Here is a 21025-nt window from a genome sequence, read left to right as displayed (position 1 = left end):
TATTCCCATCTTTATGTGGGCTTTTCCCTCCCTGAAGTTAAGGTTAATTCCTCCACCTATGCTATGACTCGAATTTATTTCAGAAAAGTTGTTCCTCTCAGCGATGTCTTCTTTAATCTACCCTCAACATATGTATACATTAAATCATTAAAATAGAAATGCTCCCTAAGTCATTCTTCCCTTCAATTATATTTGAAATAGTCTTCAACAGCCTACTTGTTCACCCTCCTTCAATGAAATTTCTCTTGCCAAAGTCTACAATTATCTCCTTATTTACCAATTTACTCTCCTTATTACTTCATTTATAGCACCTGACACTACTGCCCATCTGAGATTCATTTATCCCTTGGGCTCAGTGACATCACTCTTCTGCCTTTTCTCCTACATAAAGGGCCATTCCTTTTCATCTTTGCACAATTCCTTCATCTACTTCTTGTATATTGATGTTTTCCTGGGTTGCACCCATGATCCCTTTCTCATTCTAATCTATACATTCTCATGGTCAATTTACATGTGCCAAGCTTTTCACTACTAACTGTATCTTAAGTACTCCTAACTCAAGCCATCCAGCTCAAATTGACCTTTTGGGTTTGGATGACTAATTTAACATGTATACCCCTATATGGCCTACAAGGCATATCACACCACCATCCATCCAGGTAACTAAGGCAGAAATCTAGCAGTTACTCTACCCTGTGTGTCAATCACCTTCCCCAATTATTTGATTTCAAAAACTATGCCCTATCTATTCTTACTACATTAGCATGTGCAACATATTCTTCACTGACTATCCTTGCTTGAGCTTAGAGCCTCCTTCACCCATCACTGGAGGCTGAATTCTAGGCTTCAGTCTGTTCAGCAATCTTCAGTCTCCTAAATTCATCTTCTACACATTCGTGCAATACAGGTTCCATTACTTAAAATCGATACTTGGTACCCTAAATTTCAGAATAAAATTCAAATTCCTTAGTTTGGCAAGTAAGATCTTTTGTTACCTAGCCACTGCCTTCTTCTCAAGCTTCAGTATCTTTTTTCATTACTTCCTACAGATTCTCTACAAATGTAATATGCTGTTACGCACCCACCCTATACCTTTGCATATGTGGTTCTCTCTATTTAGAATCTCACTTTATGAAGAATACCTACTATTCTTCCAAAACTGGGCTCAGACATCATGGTCTCTGGGACACTATTGCTGGTCTCTCCTGGTTTGCTTGGTTAGTCTTCCGTATTTCTGCATCCCATGCAAATCTCTCCATTTGTATTCTGCAACACAGTATCACAGCTTAACTATTTACCTGTGAAAACCCCTTTAACACATTATAATTTGCTTACTCCCTTTAACCTCTTCCCCATCCACTCAATTCGTGACTTCTTTAAGGTCTGTTTCTTTCTTCCATACAATTTCTAGAGCTCAGGATAATATCTGGCCCAAACTCGGGCTTAAACAAACATTACTAAGTAAATCAGTTTTCAAATTTATAATTATTTCTAAAGAATTTCCTTTGCAGTCTGAAACCTTAAAAACCCTATGAGGAAAACAAACTTTTATTTCATAAACTGATTCCTTTTGAAAACTGTCACAAGTGATAGGCTCTTTAAACAATTAGGATTTCATCTGCAGCCAACTAAAAAAATATTAATAGCTTTAACCTTGAAGTGATTGCCTAAACAAACAAAATGCTTCAACCTAAACTATCTAACATCACTGTTCAGAGCATAGCAAATATGGTTTCATAATAAATATGACTTCAAGACAATGAAGAAAAACTTCTGAAAACTAGTAAATGTGTAGCAAATATGGGAGGCTATTAGATGTTGTTTGGAAATGACTAGAACAAAGAAGGTAACAGATTTTTTTTCTTTCTTTAATAAAAGCCATGCATGAAGTTTGACAATAGGTCAGGAAAAGGTAAATTCCAGACACTAAGAGGTAGTTCAGTTAGTTGGTCCTTTGCTCTAATACTGCGTGTATGTGTGCATGTGTGTGTGTGTGTGTGTGTGTATATATATTAGGAGAAAGCACGAACGTAGTTTCCCACTACCATAAATTATATATATTTCAGGAGAGCGCGAATGTAGTCCCCCACTACCATAAATTATGCAGTTGAGTTTTCCACATTTTGGGAAACTGAAGGGGTCAGCACATCCAGAGTGCAATGGATAAGCCTCGCTCTGGGAAAACCACCTTCGTGATCATGGTGTCTCTCCTGCCAGGTTAGTATATATTGCATATACTTTTAAGACCAATTGTTTTGTTTGCTATTAAAATGTCTGCTGTAATAAATATGCTTATATCTATATAATAGTGGCTTATACAATTGTTTTTCTAATGAAAAATTCAGCACCTCCACACCCAGACTGTTCTCATTTTTGCATGTCATAGATGGCATATATTATATAAAGAGAGATTTTATCAACATACCTTTGATCGTACAAATGGCCAATTTCAATGTCTGCAACAGTGAACTGTCTTGGGATATTTTAAAAAGTGACAAGCATAAAAGCTTTCCCGATAGTTATTATATAGCTAAAGTTTATTCTTAAAACTTAGTATCTGGTGAGAACTACACGTTTTCTCATAGTCATTATATTTAATAAATCACTCTCAAGCATGTATTCTCTGATGAATTTTGGTTTAAGGCTTTCACACATGCATATCGGCTTTTAAGGAGTCCTCTTCAGTATGAATTTTATAATGATTCGTGAGGGATGACCTCTGGCTAAAGAGTTTCCCACATGCATTACATTCATAGGGTTTCTCTCCAGTATGAATTCTTTGATGTGCAATAAGTGATGAGCTTTGTCTAAAAGTTTTTCCACATGTATTACACTGAAAGGGTTTTTCTCCTGTATGAATCCTCTGATGTTGTATAAGAGCTGCACTTTGGCCAAAAGACATCCCACATTCTACACATCGATATGGTTTCTCTCCAGTATGAATTCTCTGGTGATTACTAAGCGATGAGTTACACCTGAAAGTTTTCCCACACTCATTACATTTATAGGGTCTTTCTCCAGTATGCATTCTCTGATGTTGAATGAGAGCTGAACTCTGTCTGAAGGCTTTTCCACATACTTTACATTTACAGGGTTTCTCTCCAGTATGAATTCGCTCATGAATAATAAGTGTTGAGTGGGAACTTAAGGCTTTACCACATTCACTACAAGTATACAATTTCTCTCCAGTATGAATTATTCGGTGTCTATTAAGTCGTGAAATAGAAGTAAAGCCTTTCCCACATTCATTGCATCTATAGGGCTTTTCTCCAGTGTGAATTCTTTCATGTTGAATAAGAGATGCACTCTGGCTGAAGGCTCTCCCACATTCACTACATTTGAAAGGTTTCTCTCCAGTGTGAATTCTCTGATGGTAACGAAGGGATGAGCTAGACTTAAAGGTGTTGCCACATTCATTACATAAGTAGGACTTCCTTCTGAGATGAATTTTCTGACTTCCAGAAAGGGATGTGCTGCAACTAGATGCCTTCCTACCTGGATTGTATTTATTAGGATTTCCTTGAGCATGGATTTTTTGATGTATAAAAAGCCCAGACCTTCGGCTGAAGGATTTACCACATTCTTTACATCGATAGCATTTCTCCACAGTATGGGTTCTTAGATGCTTACAAAGGGATGCACTATGGCTGAAGGCTTTCCCACATTCTTTACATATATAGGGTTTCTCTCCTGTGTGAGTTCTTTGATGCTGAATAAGAGCAGAACTTTGGCTGAAAGCTTTTAAACATTCTTTACATTTAAATAATTTTTCTCCAGTGTGGTTTTTCTGATGTTTACGAAGGGATGAATTGTGAATGAAGGATTTTTCACATGTACTGCATTTATAGCGTTTCTCTGCTGTTTTGATTTTTGATTGGTTAAGTAAATTTGAATTCTGCTTGAAACTATTTCTTTGTATTTCACATTTTGATGGAGTTTTTTCTCTAGCAAATCTCTGTTGCTTAATGAAGACTGATTTCAGGTAGAAGTTCTGGCCAAATTCAACATTTTTATGGCTTCTATCTACAGTAAGGATTTTTGTATGGGCAACTGAAAATATTTGTAAATTTTCATTTTTGTCCTGCTGTTTCTTTAATTTCTCTTCATATATGCAAGGTCTTTCTGGTATGAAGTTCCAGGGTTCAACCCTTTTCAGTCTTTTCCTCATTTGCTCCTGAAATGAATTCTGAGTTTGAGTTGACTTTGTCATTTTAGGCATGCTCTTAAATCCTGAAAAAAGAAAAAAAGAAAGCAACAGCCCATGATTCATGTGATAGACTGAGACTAAATGTGTAGAAGGGATTAATGATATCTCAGTAAGGGTTTGCTATATGACTAAAAGAGGATAAAATTTTAAAACACACTATATAAAACAATGGATGACAGCTGAACTGCTAAGTGAACAAATGAATAAGGCAAACTCATTTAAGACAGGTGAGTGTGTAAGAGTGACCAAGAGAATGGAGCAGAGGGATTAGAGAAGGAGCAGGCATATGAATTTAGGAAATATAATCTGGTACCCAAAGCTTATGATGGGCTCATAAATTACCCCATTCCTGTAATTATTTATACTCCTGAATGTCTTCCCTCCTTTTCCTACATTCCAAACTCCTTTGTATCCCTCAGATTCAGTTCAAACGTTAACTCCGCTGTGTACCTTTTCCTAACTTTGAGTTCCAACAACTCACTCCCCTTATTATAGCACTTATTATAGTACATTAAATGCATATAAGTAAGGAATAATATACATCTAGAGATACTGAGAAAATGTTCAACAAAATTCAGCACCACAGACAATAAAAACACTCAAGCAAAAATGAACTGAGGGATACTTCCTCAACATGATAAAATACACAGACCTTTGTCCTAAAGCTAGTACCTACTAAATACACTAGAGGTATTTCCGCTATGCTCAAGAACAAAGCAAAGACACCCATTATTTTCCCTACAATTTAACACTGTACTAGACATATTAACCAATGCAATGAGGCAATATAAATCAATTAGATATGAGTAAAGTAAAACTACCTCTATTTGCAGATAATATAATACTAAAAAGCCCAGAGAATGGATCAAGACCATCCTGGCCAACATAGTGAAACCCCATCTCTACTAAAAATACAAAAATTATCTGGGCATTGTGGCACACACCTGTAATCCTAGCTACTTGGGAGGCAGAGGCAGAATTGCTTGAATCTGGGAGGTGGAGGCTGCAGTGAGCCGAGATCGTGCCTGGGTGACAGAGCGAGACTCCAGCTCAAAAAAACAGTCCAGAGAATGAATGATAAAACTCATTCAGTGAAGTAGCTGGATATAAAATTGACACATTAAAATCAATAGCCTTAACTTATACTAAGAATCAGAGTAGTAAATTTATAAGTAATATGAAAAAGCTATACAAGGGAAATTTTATACCAGTCTTGAATGACATATCTGATGAATGACATTATCTGAACAAATAATCACCTCTCCTATTCTTGGATGTAATAACATTATAAAAACGTCAGTGCATTAAGACAAGATATAGATAAGGATTTCTCAACCTCAGATGACATTTTGGGCTAATTTTTTAGTTGTGTGGATAGTGTGGGCTGCCCTGTGCATTGTGGAATATTTAGCAACATACTTGATCTCCACCCAATAGAAATCAGTAGCACCTGCCCCTCACAATTCCTCCCTCCAGGATTGCGACAAGCAAAAATCTTTCAAGACACTGACAAATGACAAAATCAGTCCTGGTAGATAATCATTGGAACAGATGAAACAGAAATGATCATGAATTGGCACTGGTAGATAGTCATTGGAACAGATGAAACAGAAATGATCATGAATTGGCCAGGTATGGTGGCTCACACCTGTAATCCCAGCACTCTGGGAGGCCGAAGCAGGTGGATCACCTGAGGTCAGGAGTTTGAGACCTGCCTGAACAACATGGCGAAACCCCATCTGTACTAAAAATAACAAAAATTAGCTGGGCGTGGTGACGGGGGCCTGTAATGCTAACGACACAGGAGGCTGAGGCAGGAAAATCACTTGAACCTAGTGGGCAGAGGTTGCAGTGAGCCAAGATCATGCCACTGCACTCCAGCCTGGGCAACAAGAGCAAAACTCTATCTCAAAAAAAAAAAAAAAATGACCATGAGTTGACAACTGCTGAAACTGGGTGATGGGCTGGGTACAGTGGCTTCTCCCTGTAATCACAGCAATTTGGGAGGCCAAGGAGAGCCCAGGAGTTCGAGATCAGCCTGGGCAATACAGTAACATCCCATCTCTAAAACAAACAAACAAACAAAATAAATTAGGTGGGCATAGTGGCACTCGTCTGCAGTCCTAGCTACACAAAAGGCTGACGCAGGAGGATCACTTGAGCCCTGGAGGCTACAATAAGCCATGATTATGTAATTCCACTCCAGCCTGGATGACAAAGTAAGAGACCCTATGTTTAAAAAAAAAAAGAAAAAGAAAAAGAAAAAGAGGCCAGGTGCAGTGGCTCACACCTGTAATCCCAAAACTTTGGGAGGCCGAGGCAGGCAGATCATGAGGTCAAGAGATCGAGACCATCCTGGCCAACATAGTGAAATCCCGTCTCTACTGAAAATACAAAAATTAGCTGGGTGTGGTGGCATGCCCCTGTAGTCCCAGCTATTCAAGAGGCTGAGGCAGGAGAATCACTTGAACCCAAGAGGCAGAGGTTGTAGTGAGCCAAGATTGCTCCACTGCACTCAAGCCTGGCAACAGAGTGAGACTCTAAAAAAGAAAAAAAAAGAAAAAAAGAAAAGAAAGAAATTGGGGCCGGGCGCGGTGGCTCAAGCCTGTAATCCCAGCACTTTGGGAGGCCGAGACGGGTGGATCACGAGGTCAGGAGATCGAGACCATCCTGGCTAACACGGTGAAACCCCATCTCTACTAAAAAATACCAAAAACTAGCTGGGCGAGGTGGCGGGCGCCTGTAGTCCCAGCTACTCAGGAGGCTGAGGCAGGAGAATGGCGTGAACCCGGGAGGCAGAGCTTGCAGTGAGCTGAGATCCGGCCACTGCACTCCAGCCTGGGTGACAGAGCGAGACTCCGTCTCAAAAAAAAAATAGAAAAAAAAAAAAAAGAAATTGGATGATGAATACATGGGAAGTCATATTATATTATTCTACTTTATTTATTTCTTTATTTAGAGACGGAGTCTCGCTCTGTTGCCCAGGCTGGAGTACAGTGTTGTGATCTCACCTCACGGCAACCTCCAACTCCCAGGTTCACGCCATCCTCCCACCTCAGCCTCCCTAGTAGCCGGGACTACAGGCACCCACCACTACGCCCGGCTAATTTTGTTTTTGTATTTTTAGTAGAGATGGGGTTTCACCGTGTTAGCCAGGATGGTCTCGATCTCCTGACCTCGTGATCCACCCGCCTTGGCCTCCCAAAGTGCTGGGATTACAGGCGTGAGCCACCACGCCCAGCCTATTCTCTCTACTTTCATATATGCTCGAACTTTTCCACAACGAAACTAAAAATGAAGTTTTCTTCCACTTTCTGTCCTTCCTTGTAACAGGAGTGAGTGGGTTAATCTTTTTCCTTTTATAGCCCATACCTACTAAGAAAGTAATTTTAAAACTCTGGTTTCTGGGCTGGGCATGGCAGCTCATGCCTGTAATCCTAGCACTTTGGGAGGCCAATGCAGGCGGATCATGGGAGGTCAGGAGTTCAAGACCATCTGGATCAACATGTTGAAACGCTGTCTCTTCTAAAACACAAAAATTAGCTGGGTATGATGGCGGATGCCTGTAATCCCAGCTACTCGGGAGGCTGAGACAGGAGAATGGCTTGAACCTGGGAAATGGTGATTGCAATGAGCCAAGATTTGGCCACTGCACTCCAGCCTGGGCAGCTGAGCAAGACTCTGTCTCAGAAAAAACACAAAAACAACAACAACAACAACAAAAAACCTCTCGTTTCTGCAAAGAAATCAGCACACAGGCTGGGCACAGCGGCTCCCATCTGTAATCCTAGCACTTTGGGAGGCCAAGGCAGGCAGATCTCTTAAGGTCAGAAGTTTGAGACCAGCCTAGCCAATATGGTGAAACCCCATCTCTACTAAACACAAAAATTAGTTGTGTGTGGTGGCACATGCCTATAATCCCAGCTACTCGAGAGGCTGAGAGGAAGAATCGCTTGAACCCGGGAGGCAGAGGCTGAAGTGAGCCGAGATGGCACCACTGCACTCCAGCCTGGGCAACAGAGCGAGACTCCAGCTCAAAAAAAAGCAGCACACACAGACAACAAGGTCACTTTAAAAACACACTTTCAGCTGGGTGTGGTGGCTCACACCCGTAATCTCAGCACTTTGGGAGGCCGAAGCAAGTGCAGCATTTGAGGTCAGGAGTTCGAGACCAGCCTGACCAATATGGTGAAACCCCATCTCTACTAAAAATACAGAATTAGGCAGGTGTGGTAGTGCATGCCTGTAATTTCAGCTACTTGGGAGGCTAAGGCAGGAGAATCGCTTGAACCCAAGAAGCAGAGGTTGCAGTGAGCCAAGATTGTGCCTCCTGCCTGGATAATAAGAGCAAAATTCCATCTCAAAAACAAACAACAAAAAAAAAACTTCCAAGTGGAAAATTTAAATACGTATCAAATGACAAAATGTACGTTTATTTCTTTCTTTCCAGAGCAGGAGTGGAAGTTTACTTTAAAAGGCTTTAGAACAGAAAAGAAAGGCAAGTATGCTTGGAAGAGAGCTAAATGGGCACTGAGGTTAAGTGCCATAAAATGTACATTTGAAGAGTAAATATCAAAGCCTTCTGGGTAGCTGAAGATAAAGATGGATGTGTGACAAGCAACCCATCAAAATCTCTTCCCCAAATGATAAGAATTAACTTCATAACTGTGACTTTCATGCAAGACCTCATCCTCAGTATGGTACCCAGTATGACATCAGTAGCACTCCCCATCAAAACTCCTGATGGTGGCATATACTTGAAGACAGAAAATGCCAAAAGGGCAAAATAAATGTAAGGTAAAAGAAAAAGTGGATGTCAGGGAAGATGGTAGAGTAGGAAGCACTAAGGTTCTATCTATCCATCTAGACAACTGAGCTGTCAGAATCTGTCTGATACAACTATTTTGAAACTCTGGAAACTATTGAAGGCTTGTAAGCTTCTAGGGGAAGGCCTGGCCAGTTGAGTGAAATTAATTTCAGTTGGCAGCAGCTACCCATCTCCAATCTCCTAATCTCCTGGCTTCAAGCCGTACTAGCATCCCTAGATTGGCCTTTGGTGGCCAAAGTGGCAATAAAGACCTTGTTCTCCAATAATGGCGATCTGGGTTCTGACTGCAAATTACTGCTTTGAATCACGGAGGTGCAGACACAAATGCAGGCTGCCATTTTTGCAATCCCCACTGACCTGATGTGGCTTCCAGAGGATTTAAGGAATACTGCCTACTTTTTTCCTCTTCTGTTCCCCTTTTCCTGCTTTGGGGAATCAGACATTTAAGGATAAGGACATTTGGCATGATGGCTCACACCTGTAATCCCAGCACTTTGGCAGGCCGAGGTGGGCGGATCACTTGAGGTCAGGAGTTCTGAGACCAGCCTGGCCAACATGCGGAAATCTTGTCTCTACTAAAAACATAAAAATTAGCCAGGTGTGGTGGCAAGTCCCTGTAATCCCAGCTACTCAGGAGGCTGAGGCAGAAGAGTCGCTTAAACCCAAAAGGTGGAGGTTGCAGTGAGCCGAGATCGCGCCCCTGCACTCCAGCCTGGGCAACAGAGCAAGACTCCATCTCAAAAACAAAACAAAACAAAAAGCAACTGCACACATGGGGAATTTAGAAAGTCACTGCACAAGGCCAGGGAAGACGTGGGCTCAGAAAAAAATGTGAGAAGACCTACAGTTTATACTTCAGGCCAATTCCTGGACTAGTGGCACCCGATAGCAATAAGAAAACAAAAAACAAACCAAAACAAAACCCAGCAAATCTTACGGAAGTAGGAAGATCTGATCCTGAGTTACAACACTGTAAGACAAAAAAAAAAAAAAAAAAAAGGCATTAAAAAAAAGGAAAGTATGGTTCAGTCAATGGATCAAAATAAACAGAAAACATCTGTGGAGAAGACCAGATGGTGGCATGCGACACAAAGACAACTATCACGAAGATGTTCAGAGCTAGAGGGAAACATGAATGACTCATGGAAATGATGAACAAATCCAACTATCAATACAAAGAAAACAAAAAGAAACCAAGAGGAAATTCTAGGATTTGAAAGTATAATAACTGAAATGAAAATTTCACTAGGGAAATTCAAAAGGTTTAAGCAGGCCATAGGAAAAATCAACAAACTTTAAGATAGGACAATTAAAATTACTTGAGTCTAAGGAAGAAAACGAAGAAAATATTTGAAAAGTGAATAGAACTTAAGGGCCATGTAGGATGCCATCAAGCAGGCCGAAATATGCATCGTCCTGGGACCCTAGCATGATCACAGCAGCCCTGCCTAGGCTCCGGGCTAGCAGCACTCTGTACCTTCCCTAGGTCAGAGCTCCCAAAGGGAGAGGCAGGCTACTACTTTTGCTGTGCCACAGCCCTCACTGCTGTTGCCCTGAGGCTCTGGAGGGTGCACAGTGATTAGGGACTGGAACAGAACTCTAGGAAGAACACAGCCGCCCCACAAAAAGTGGCCAGACTGCTTCCCACACGGGTCCCCATTTCCACTTCTCCTCACTGGACAGGGCCCTCCTGACCTGGGACTCCAGCACAACCATCAAGCCTACCTGAATGCTTCAGTTGGAGGTGGCTCTGCATTTCTCTGAGGAGGAAATGTGAGAGAGAACCCATAGCCCCTCCACCACTGTAGCTGAAATGGTACCACTATCCACCCTTGGCTTGGGGAAGGAACCCAGGGCCCAGTCACTACGCTGGTACCTCTGGTACACCACAGTCACCATATGGAGATAAGCCCAGTCTCTCTACCTTGTGAGCTCCCATACCCAACTCCTCACCAGGCAGGGACCCTGGCTTTGGACAGCAGAACAGCCGTCCCTCCCCTGGCTGGGTATTCTCACTGGTAGTGGCTCTGAGCTTCCCTGAGGAAGGGCTCCCAGAGGCAACTGATAGCCCCTATGCCACTGCCACAGCAGCAGTCCTGCACCTGCTGCCCTCGGTCTGGGGAAGAAACAGTGAAGCCTTCACTTGCGCTTCCAGCATGCCACAGTCACCAGTCACCATATGGACGGGAGCTCAGTCTCTTCTCCCCGAGAGCACTAATCCCTGACTCTTCACCAGGCAGGTCCCCCACCTCAGGCCAGCAGTGTAGCCACCTCACCCCTCGGCTGAAGATTCCCAGTAGCAGTGGCTCCATGTTTCTGAGGTGGAACTGACAGAGGCAATCGAAAGTCCCTCTGTCGCTGCCACTGCAGTGATATTGCCCTTGCTACCCTTGGACTGGGGAAGGAACAAAAACCCTGAGTACTTTAGCTGTACCTCCAGGAAGCTGCAGTTGCCATAAGCAGCCGTCAACTCTGTCTTGCTGGTGACCTCCCTTCCCCTGCCAGTTCCTCCTGCTCCTCACCAGGCAGGGCCTCCCTCCCCATCTTGGGCACAGGGCAGCCACCCACCCTGGGCCAACTGCACTGATTGACAGTAGTTCTGCATCTCTTTAGGGTAGAGAGGCCCACAGACAAGTGAAAGGCTCTCTGTCACAACCACTACCAACCAAGTCCCTTCCCCTGTTGCCTCCAAGCTAGGGAGGGAACATAAACCGAGATCACCCCAGAGCTGTGGTGGGCAGCCTGGCAGTGCCAAGCTGAGATGTGCAGCCAGCACTCAAGTGGGAGAGGAGCCCACATTTTCAGAGCACTGAGGGGCCTATAATCCCAGCATTTTGGGAGGCTGACATGGGAGGATTGCTTGAGGCCAAGAGTTCAAAAACAGCCTGGGCAGCATAGCAAGACCTCCATCTCTACAAACACAAGTAAAATGAAATAGGGCTACAGAGCATAGTGGCCACACTTCCATCTTGTAAGCAGTCACTTTTTAAAACCATTCCAGGCCATGTCATAAGGGCTGCTGCTAAGCTCCACAGCATTCTGTGCAAGTGAGGAAAAGACAACTCTCCCTGCATGCAGTCGCAGCTCCAGCAAACCTTGCTGAGCAACCCCTCCGCTCACCACCCTGCACAATTCAGCCTACCCAAGATGGCTTCTCGCAATAAGGAAACAAAGCAAGCCGGGCGCGGTGGCTCACACCTGTAATTCCAGCCCTTTGGGAGGCTGAGGCGGACAGATCACTTCGGGTCAGTTCGAGACCAGCCTGACCAACGTGGCAAAACCCGGTCTCTACTAAAAAAATGCCAAAAATTAGCCCGGCATGGTGGTGTGCGGCTGTAATCCCAGCTACTTGAGAGGCTGAAGCACAAGAATCGCTTGAACCTGGGAGGAGGGCACTGCAGTGAGCTGAGATCACGCCAATGCACTCCAGCCTGGGCCACAGAGCAAGAGTCCAGCTCAAAAGAAAGTAACTTTGTACAAGTACATTTTGAGGCCACTGGAGGTTCCAGAGAATCCTATCCCTGGGAGCGCAAGTTTTTCCATCACTGGCTGTTCAAAGGGTAGGTTTTTGTCTAAAATATTTTTTTTCTATTTTAAAGTTACATAAAGACAAACACGGTCTATGTTACCGAGGTTGGTCTCGAAACTCCTGGGCTCAAGTGATCCTCCCACCTCGGCCTCCCAAAGTGCTGGAATTGCAGGCATGAGCCACCACACCCAGCCTACAGGTTGAGTTTTTGGTTTGAGCTAGAGTTAATAATCTGAGATAATTCCAGGAACATCCCAGTCCTTCAACCACACTCTCAATGAAGTGAGCTCTCATGGGAAAAGGAAGCTGTCCTGAGGCAATCTTAGTCCAGGCATACAGGAGCCCCACCAGGGGTGCAGCAGAGACGCAAGCACATGTCAGTACCCTAGGAATGCCATCTGACTTCTATCTGACAAGAGGAAGAAGGTCATCCCACCAAGAGGAACCGGGCAGAAAACAGCTCTGATGTCCTTCCTTACTTAATAAACTGCTCACGGTTTTCCCGCAGGGCCATCCTCCCAAATCTGAAAAGGACTGACTGACAACGCTACCAGGTGCCCGGCATCCCTCTGGACAGCTCTGGACCCCAGTCATATTTTCAGCCTGTTAATACTTCTCTCTAGAGGGAAGACTTACTCAGCCATCAGATGCTCCCCAGTTAAGGGGGAAAGGAACAATTCTTTCTTCTCTTCTTCATCTTCCACACCAGATTCAGCCCACATATAATGGCCAGACTGACGCCCCTCTTAAATCTTACCTGGTTCCCTGCTGCTTACATTCCGCTTACTTTGTGGTGGCCTCTGGCAGTTCATTAAATTTTAATTTAATAAAAAATTAAACAATTAATTTAATAAAAATTAATTAATTTAATAAAAAATTAGTGTATTTCTATCAAAGGAGATTAAAAACACAAGTGTGGTTCCCCTATAAAAAAAAAAGTTCAAGCTATCATCACGAGAAAGCTCTCCCCAGCACAGGGCCATGGGGACCAAGGCTGCCTGCCCTGCAACTCCTCACTGCAACTTGTTTTTTTCACAATTGCCTCAAACTGGAAACAAATGTCACACAACACAAATGTCCTTCCATGAGTGCATAAACTGTGGTAAATCCATGCAATGGAATTCTAGTCAAGAGCAAAAAAGAATGAAATTTTGATATTTGTAACAACTAGGGAAAATCTTTTTTTATTATTATTATTATTTTGAGACGGAGTCTTGCTTTGTCGCCCAGGCTGGAACGCAATGGCGCGATCTCGGCTCACTATAAGCTCCGCCTCCCAGGTTCACGCCATTCTCCTGCCTCAGTCTCCCGAGTAGCTGGGACTACAGGCGCCCGCCACCATGCCTGGCTAATTTTTTTTGTATTTTTAGTAGAGACAGGGTTTCACCGTGTTAGCCAGGATGGTCTTGATCTCCTGACCTTGTGATCCAACCGCCTCGGCCTCCCAAAGTGCTGGGATCACAGGCATGAGCTACCGTGCCCGGCCACGAACCCTATTCTTTAGGCCTGGGGCAATTCTTCAGTCCTTTGATCCTAGGTCCTTCCTCAGGGAAGCCTTTGCTGGTGCCAACTGCCTGCTCTGCACTCTCACAGCACCGACTGTCTTTCCCACGTGGGCCTCACTGGAACGTGTCCTTCTGTGCCTTGTGTGCAATGTGTGTTCACCTTGTCCTCCACTAGATCGTGCACTCCAGAAGCGCAGGACCTGCATCCCTTTCTGCCCAGTGCTAAACAAGAGACAATAAAGCTGTGCGCGAGGGTTCAACCTAGATCCCCCAGAGCCAGAGCCCCCCGAGCTCAACCACTCTCAGTCTCCCAACCGCGCTCCATCCCCCAACCGCTCTCAGTCTCCCAACCGCGCTCAGTCCCCTCAACCGCTCTCAGTCCCCCACTGCCACAATGGCCCCTCCTCATTTCTCTCCTCTGATTACTTCTCGGGCTCTGTCAGATTCCTCCTGCTTAAGCACCTCGCAAGTGCTGTTTCCTGAAATTCGGGCCTCCACTCAGCCCCTCACCCGGCCAGCTCCACGTTTCTAATGCCCCGTCATTCTGATGGCTCCCTGACCTCCCTTGAGTCTCGGCCCTGTCACTTACACACCTGCCCACCAGCGATCTCCACCTGACTACTTCACTCGCATCTCAAGCGAGATCCATCACACACACACCTGCTCCTGTGCCCTGATCACGTGGGCGCCTCCTCCTCCCCCCTCACAAATTCACGGCAAGTGCCTTCATCCAGACCCTCCCACCTCCTGCCTCCCTCCATGACTGCAATGACTCTGCAAGGCTTCCCGCCTCTAGTTTTGCCTCACTTTCAATCACAATACTCCCAAAATGACCTTCTGTATTAAGTTCGAATCACATAGCAACATCATGAATATGTTCTCTTTGTGAAAATTTAAAACATTACATGTAAATAACATCTCCTTTTATGGACCCATTCTCAATCCTATTCCAAGTGTCACTAATGTCACCAGCTAAGGTGTGTCCTCCTAACCTTTCTCTCTGGGCTTACATGCACATGACACATACACATAATTTTCATTAAACATAAATGGTGGCGTCCTAACAATGCTCTGTAACTTGCTGGGAGCTCTGTCCACGTCCCTGGACTCGTTTTCAGGGTGGTGATGCTCGCCAGAGTAAGGACACGCTGCAGGTCCCTTAGCTGTTCTTACACTGATGGAGACTCAACTGTTTCTGATTCAGACCAACTTTTCTAAGATACCAAGAACCATACGATTCCCTGCCCAAATCCTTCAATTATTTCCAGTGCTCCATGGGACAGTTTCCACCTCTTAGAACGGTGCCAAAGCTCTTACCACGCGGCCCTTCCCCAGCTTTCTATTTCCTTCCTCACCTCCTCCTTTCCCAAATACACACTGAGCTTCAGCCAGAGTGATTATTTGAAATTCCTTAAATATACTATGTTTGCTGACTGAATACATGAAAATACAGCCCCATTCTAAAACAACAGGAAAGAATAAGAAAAGAGATTCTGAGAGATTCATGGGGAAGTGATTACAAGAGAGTAATCGTAGTGGGCTTCCCCTTCCCCACCCCTTCTTGAGGTCTGAAAATCCTCAAAGGAGTTTCCCAACCAACACTCCTACCTCCTCTCATTAACCAGACCGCTGTCTGCGGCGATTCCCGAGCACCTTGGGCCACCCACTTACCCAGAGAGGAGTCGCCAGAACTGTCTTTCTCTACCTTCCAGGGATCTTCTCCTTGCTGCAACAGGGAGATCACTTTTGGTTTGGTAAATGGGAGTCCTGTACGTAGACAAAAAAAAAAAAGTCTTAGTCTTGGTTTTGACACAACAAAGCATGCCCTGATTACTAGGGTACCGTGGCTTTTCTATAGAAGGAATGTTGCATGTATAGATGTAATTAAAACTTATAAACTGGTATCTATAGAATGATGTATCAAGTAACTTTTTTTATAATGAGAAAACATCGTATGATTCCCTTTTGAAGATGAATTTTACAAGATTTATCTGGCTGGAAAAGAGAAGTGGGAAAGGTAATGGTAGGTGGATGAGGTAAGCCCTCTGCTGAGATGAGCAAACAAACCACAGAACAATCAAAGCAGGAAAATGCTGCCTGAACTATGAGAGAATTTCTAATGTGAAATTGTGTAGCAGGAAGGGGATAATTATCACTACCCATCTGCCAATACATAGAACAATTCCATACTTATTAGGAGAAAGAAAGTTTTCAATGTTTATTTATAGAGATTTGATTTGCATAATCCTCAAACTCAGCTCAAGTTTTTCAGTGACCAACCATTTTTATTCAGGGAAGGAGGTGCTGAGATATCCCAATTTTTGAATTCTGTTTCTACAGGGGAAACTTCCTTACCCAGTGAGACCAGGTTCCTATAGTTCTCCAGCATCACATCGCGGTACAAGTTTCTCTGAGAAGGAGCCAGCTTTCTCCACTCATCCCGGGTGAAGAGCACAGCCACGTCCTCGAACGTCAGTGACACCTGTAAGGACAAGTCATTCCAGCTCACCCAGGACCCCCCTCACAGAGTGGACGGGATGGCAGTGGGGAAGACAGGCTACCCATGATAACAGTTCTGATACTATTCAAGCTTCTGAAGGTTCCAGGTCATTTCTTTAATGAACAATTTGCCAGTAACAAATACATACTGAGCAGCACACAGTGAGATTCAGGCCTTGTGCAGCCGCTGTAAGAGATGGGTAGAGGGATTACAGCCATTAGTGGGAGCCTTAATTACAATAATCTTTTGTTGGCAATTTGATAACACATAAAAACTCAGAACTGTGTATAATCTTTAACTCATCAATTACTTTAAGAAACAGTGCACAAAAATACCAGCACAAGGATACTTATCATGGTATAAGTAGCAAAAAAAACTGGAAACAACCTAAATACTCACTGATGGAGGCTGGGTTAAATAACTTATGGCACTACCTGTGTGCTGATTCAAGCTTGAAGATAATGATGAAAATCAGAATACCTCTCTTTTAGTGAATGCTTTACATGGGCCAGACACTATATTTAGAGCTTTATATTAATTATTAGCATATACCTTATCTAACCTTCACAATTACCTTATGAAAAAGATAGTTATTATTCCATTTTACATCAAAGAAAGCAAAGTCACTGAGAGGCTAAGAAATTTGTTTAAAGTTGGCTGGGTGTGGTGGCTCACGCCTGTAATCCCAGCACTTTGGGAGGCAGAGGTGGGTGGATCACGAGGTCAAGAGATCTAGACCATCCTGGCCAACATGGTGAAACCCCATCTCTACTAAAAATAAAAACATTAGCCAGGCATGGTGGTGTGCACCTGTAGTCCCAGCTACTCAGGAGGCTGAGGCAGGAGAATCACTTGAACCCGGGAGGCAGAGGTTGCAGTGATCCAAGATCATGCCACTGCACTCCAGCCTGGAAACAGAAAGAAGCTCCATCTCAAAAAAAGAAAAAAAAAAATTTGTTTAAAGTCACACAGCTGTTCAGTGGTATAGCTGGGATTCCAATCCAGGCAGATGTCTTAGGCTCCATTCAAAAGTAAAACTGCCTCTCAAAATCTACCACGTAGTAATAAATAAATAAGATAATCTGCACAATGCACTTAAAATCATACCGGGCTCACATTAAAGGTTCAAATGTTAGCTATTATCACATTAATACAAATAGTAGGCAATCATCAGAGCTTGATGGTATAAACTGCTATTTGTCGACATAAAAAGACACTCATGAAAACGTTAAGTACAAAGTACGTTATGTATCACCATTTCGAGTTTGTCCTCATTCAAAAAAATGTTTCTGGCCGGGTGTGGTAGCTCATGCCTGTAATCCTAGCACTTTGGGAGGCCGAAGCGGGTGGATTGCCTGAGCTCAGGAGTTCGAGATCAGCCTGGGCAACACGGTGAAACCCTGTCTCTACTAAAATACAAAAAATCAGCCGGGTGTGGTGGCAGGCACCTGTAATCCCAGCTACTCGGGAGGTTGAGGCAGGAGAATTGCTTGAACCCAGGAGACACAACTTGCAGTGAGCCTAGATTGTGCCACTGCACTCCAGCCTGGGTGACAGAGTGAGACTCCCTCTCCAAAAAAAAAAAAAAAAAAATTCTATATACATAGAAAATTATTGAGACATGCAATAAACTGAATGACAGTGATTATCTCCAGATGGTGGGGTTAAGGGTGATTTTATTTTCTATTGTATATATGAAATACGTAGAGCATACAGTCATGTGTCGCATTCGTGATGGAGGTACATTCTGAGAAACGCATTGTGAAGCCACTTCATCGCTGTGGGAATATAGGAGACAAACCTGGATGGAACGGCCTCCTACACACCCGGGCTATGTGGTACAGCCTATTGCTCCTAGGCTGCAAACCTGTGCAGCAGGTTACCAAACTGAACACTGTAGGGAACGGTAAGACAATGCTAAGTGTCTGTGTATGTAAATACACTTAAACATAGAAAAGGCATGGTAAACTACAGTATAAAAGAGAAGAAATGGTACACCTGTACAGGGCACTTGCCATGAATGGAGCATGCAGGACTGGAAGTTGCCTGGCTGAGTGAGCGGTGAGTGAACGGTGAATGTGCAACTTAGGACACTACTGTGCAAGACTATAGACATTTTAAACACTGCACACTTAGGCTACACTACATTTATTGTAGACATTTTAAACACTGTACGCTTAGGCTACACTAAATTTATTTTTCAAAAGTTTTCTTTAACAACAAATTATCCTTAGCTTACTGTAACTTTTACTTTCTCAACTTTTTAATTTTTTCAAACTTTGACTCTTTGGTAGTAACACTTATCTTAAACACATTGTCTAGCTGTACAAAAATATTTTCTTTCTTTATATCCTTATTCTACAAGCTTTTTCCTATTTTAAAAGCTTTTATTTTTACTTTAAAAAATTTTTTGTTAAAAACTAGGACATAAATATGCACATCAGTCTAGGCCTACAGAGGATCAGCATCATCGACACCACTGTCTTCCACCTCTACATCCTGTCCCACTGGAAGGTCTTCAGGGGCAGTGACACACATGCAGCTGTCACCTCCTATGAGAGCAAAGCTTTCTTCTGGATACCTCTTGAAGAACCTGCCTGAGGCTGTTACACTTAACTTTTTAAAAACAAGCAAAAGGAAGATACTGTAAAATAACAAGAATAGTATAATAGATACATAAACCAGCAACACAGTCAGATATTATCAAGTATTACGAACTGTACTGTTGCATGTGTTGTATACTTTTATAGGACTGGCAGGCTGCACAGTAGGTCTGTTTATACCAGCATCACCACAAAACAGGAGCAAAGACTTGCATTATAATGTTACAACGGCTACTAAGTCAATAGGAGACAGGAATCTTTCAGCTATGTTTTAAACTTGTGGGACTACTGTCACATTTATGGTCTTTCATTGACCAAAACATCATTACCAACGCACGACTACATAAACGTACACATAAGTATGCACATATATATACACATGTATTCATAAACATGAATATATATACATCTACAAATGTATATATATAAAAGTATTACTCTCTAAAGTTTAGACCATGACTCTGCAATATTTTTATGGTGAGAAAGAGCATCAAATTATTTGCATATTGGGGAAGAGTACAAGAAATGATCGTTGTTCTCAAAGAATGTATAATCTGACTGGCAGACTAGAAAATGCATGAAATAATTTGAACAATGAAAAACAACTGTGTAGCTGGATAGGGCCCTGAGACAAGAACACAAGGTCCAGGGCAGCCAAGATCCCAGGTCATATGCTTTGCTAGAGGTAGTAGCAGGATCATAACTCCAGTTTTCTAATTGTGAACTCTGTACTCTCTCTCTGGTCTTAAAATTCCCTTCACTGATTTTTACACACAGGTCTACACATTACTGACACCTGGACAGCAAGAACACACAGGAAGGATGCCACAGAGACTCACTCAAACACAGGGATGGAGAAGGTTCCGGTCAGGAGAGCATCTTGCCTCTGTGGGAACGGAATGCCTTGAAGGACAAAGAGCAGCTCAAATGCACAACAGCCTGTTCTGGCCACACCCTCAGATCACACTCCACTGTGCCGGCTAGTCTAAAAGATAATGCTGCCAGGCATGGTGGCTCACACCTTTAATCCCAGCATTCTGGGAGGCAGAGGCTGGTGGATCACGAGGTGAGGAGATTGAGGCCATCCTGGTCAACATAGCGAAACCTCGTCTCTACTAAAATACAAAAAAAAAAAATAAGCCAGGCATGGTGGCATGTGCCTGTAGTCCTAGCTACTCAGGGGGCTGAGGCAGGGGAATCGCTTCAACCCAGAAGGCAGAGGTTGGAGTGAGCCGAGGTCATGTCACTGCACTCCACTCCAGCCAGGCGACAGAGCAAGACTGCCTCTCAAAAAAAGAGAGTGCCAGGCCGAAGAACCCTGGTATCACGTGGCTGGATCTGCCCATACTCGGAAAGACACACCACAGGAACGATGTACTGGGTGGTCCGTGGGAACTCAGAGCCAGACACACTTGGACTGTGCTCAGGTGACTTAACTTTTCTGAGCCTCAGTCCTCACATGCAAAACAAGAATTGTAATTGTCGTGTTACTGTGAGAGTGAAGGAACAAATGTAAAGCCCTCAGCCCACTCCCTGGTATGCTAGACACTCAGTGGACATTATTATTGTTAGATAAAAAAATGAATAAAGAATAACATCTTCTGGGTCCTAAACACATTGTACAGCAGTTTCTATCAACATTAACATGAATATGAATATATTAATACAATAATGTCACTCTGCATCCACGACCACCACATACTGAGCAGTAACTACTCAGAGACCAGCCCTGATCCAAACACTTTCCATACACCAACTCATGTGATCCCCTCATCTATGCTGGGAGGTGGGCACAGTTGCTATTCCCATTTTATAGGTGAGAAAACTGAGGCACAGAGAGGTGAAGCCCAAGG

The 21025-nt window shown here is 43.4% G+C and overlaps 1 protein-coding gene and 1 non-coding gene across 3 annotated transcripts in view; both read right to left on the bottom strand.

The window, feature by feature from the left end:
- Positions 1–1867: 1867 nt before the first annotated feature.
- ZNF354B (zinc finger protein 354B) overlaps positions 1868–21025 on the bottom strand; it is a 34583-nt gene continuing 15425 nt past the window's right edge. The window contains exons 3-5 of one of the 2 annotated variants that reach the window (XM_033180237.1): positions 16425–16551; positions 15741–15836; positions 1868–4230 (exon numbers count right to left, since the gene is read on the bottom strand). In XM_033180237.1, coding sequence (XP_033036128.1) covers positions 2648–4230; positions 15741–15836; positions 16425–16551 — 1806 coding nt within the window. In that variant the 3' untranslated portion in view covers positions 1868–2647. The remainder of the gene's footprint in view (positions 4231–15740; positions 15837–16424; positions 16552–21025) is intronic. The other variant, XM_033180238.1, reaches the window with a different exon arrangement.
- LOC117066286 lies at positions 2062–2225 on the bottom strand. Its single transcript, XR_004430263.1, has one exon. It is a non-coding gene; the product is annotated as a U1 spliceosomal RNA (small nuclear RNA).

The sequence above is a fragment of the Trachypithecus francoisi genome, unplaced genomic scaffold (assembly GCF_009764315.1).
Source record: "Trachypithecus francoisi isolate TF-2019V2 unplaced genomic scaffold, Tfra_2.0 Lachesis_group2, whole genome shotgun sequence".
Taxonomy (NCBI): Eukaryota; Metazoa; Chordata; class Mammalia; order Primates; family Cercopithecidae; genus Trachypithecus; species Trachypithecus francoisi.
The sequence above is the reverse complement of the archived record's forward strand: the minus strand, read 5'-3'. Positions and strand labels throughout refer to the sequence as shown.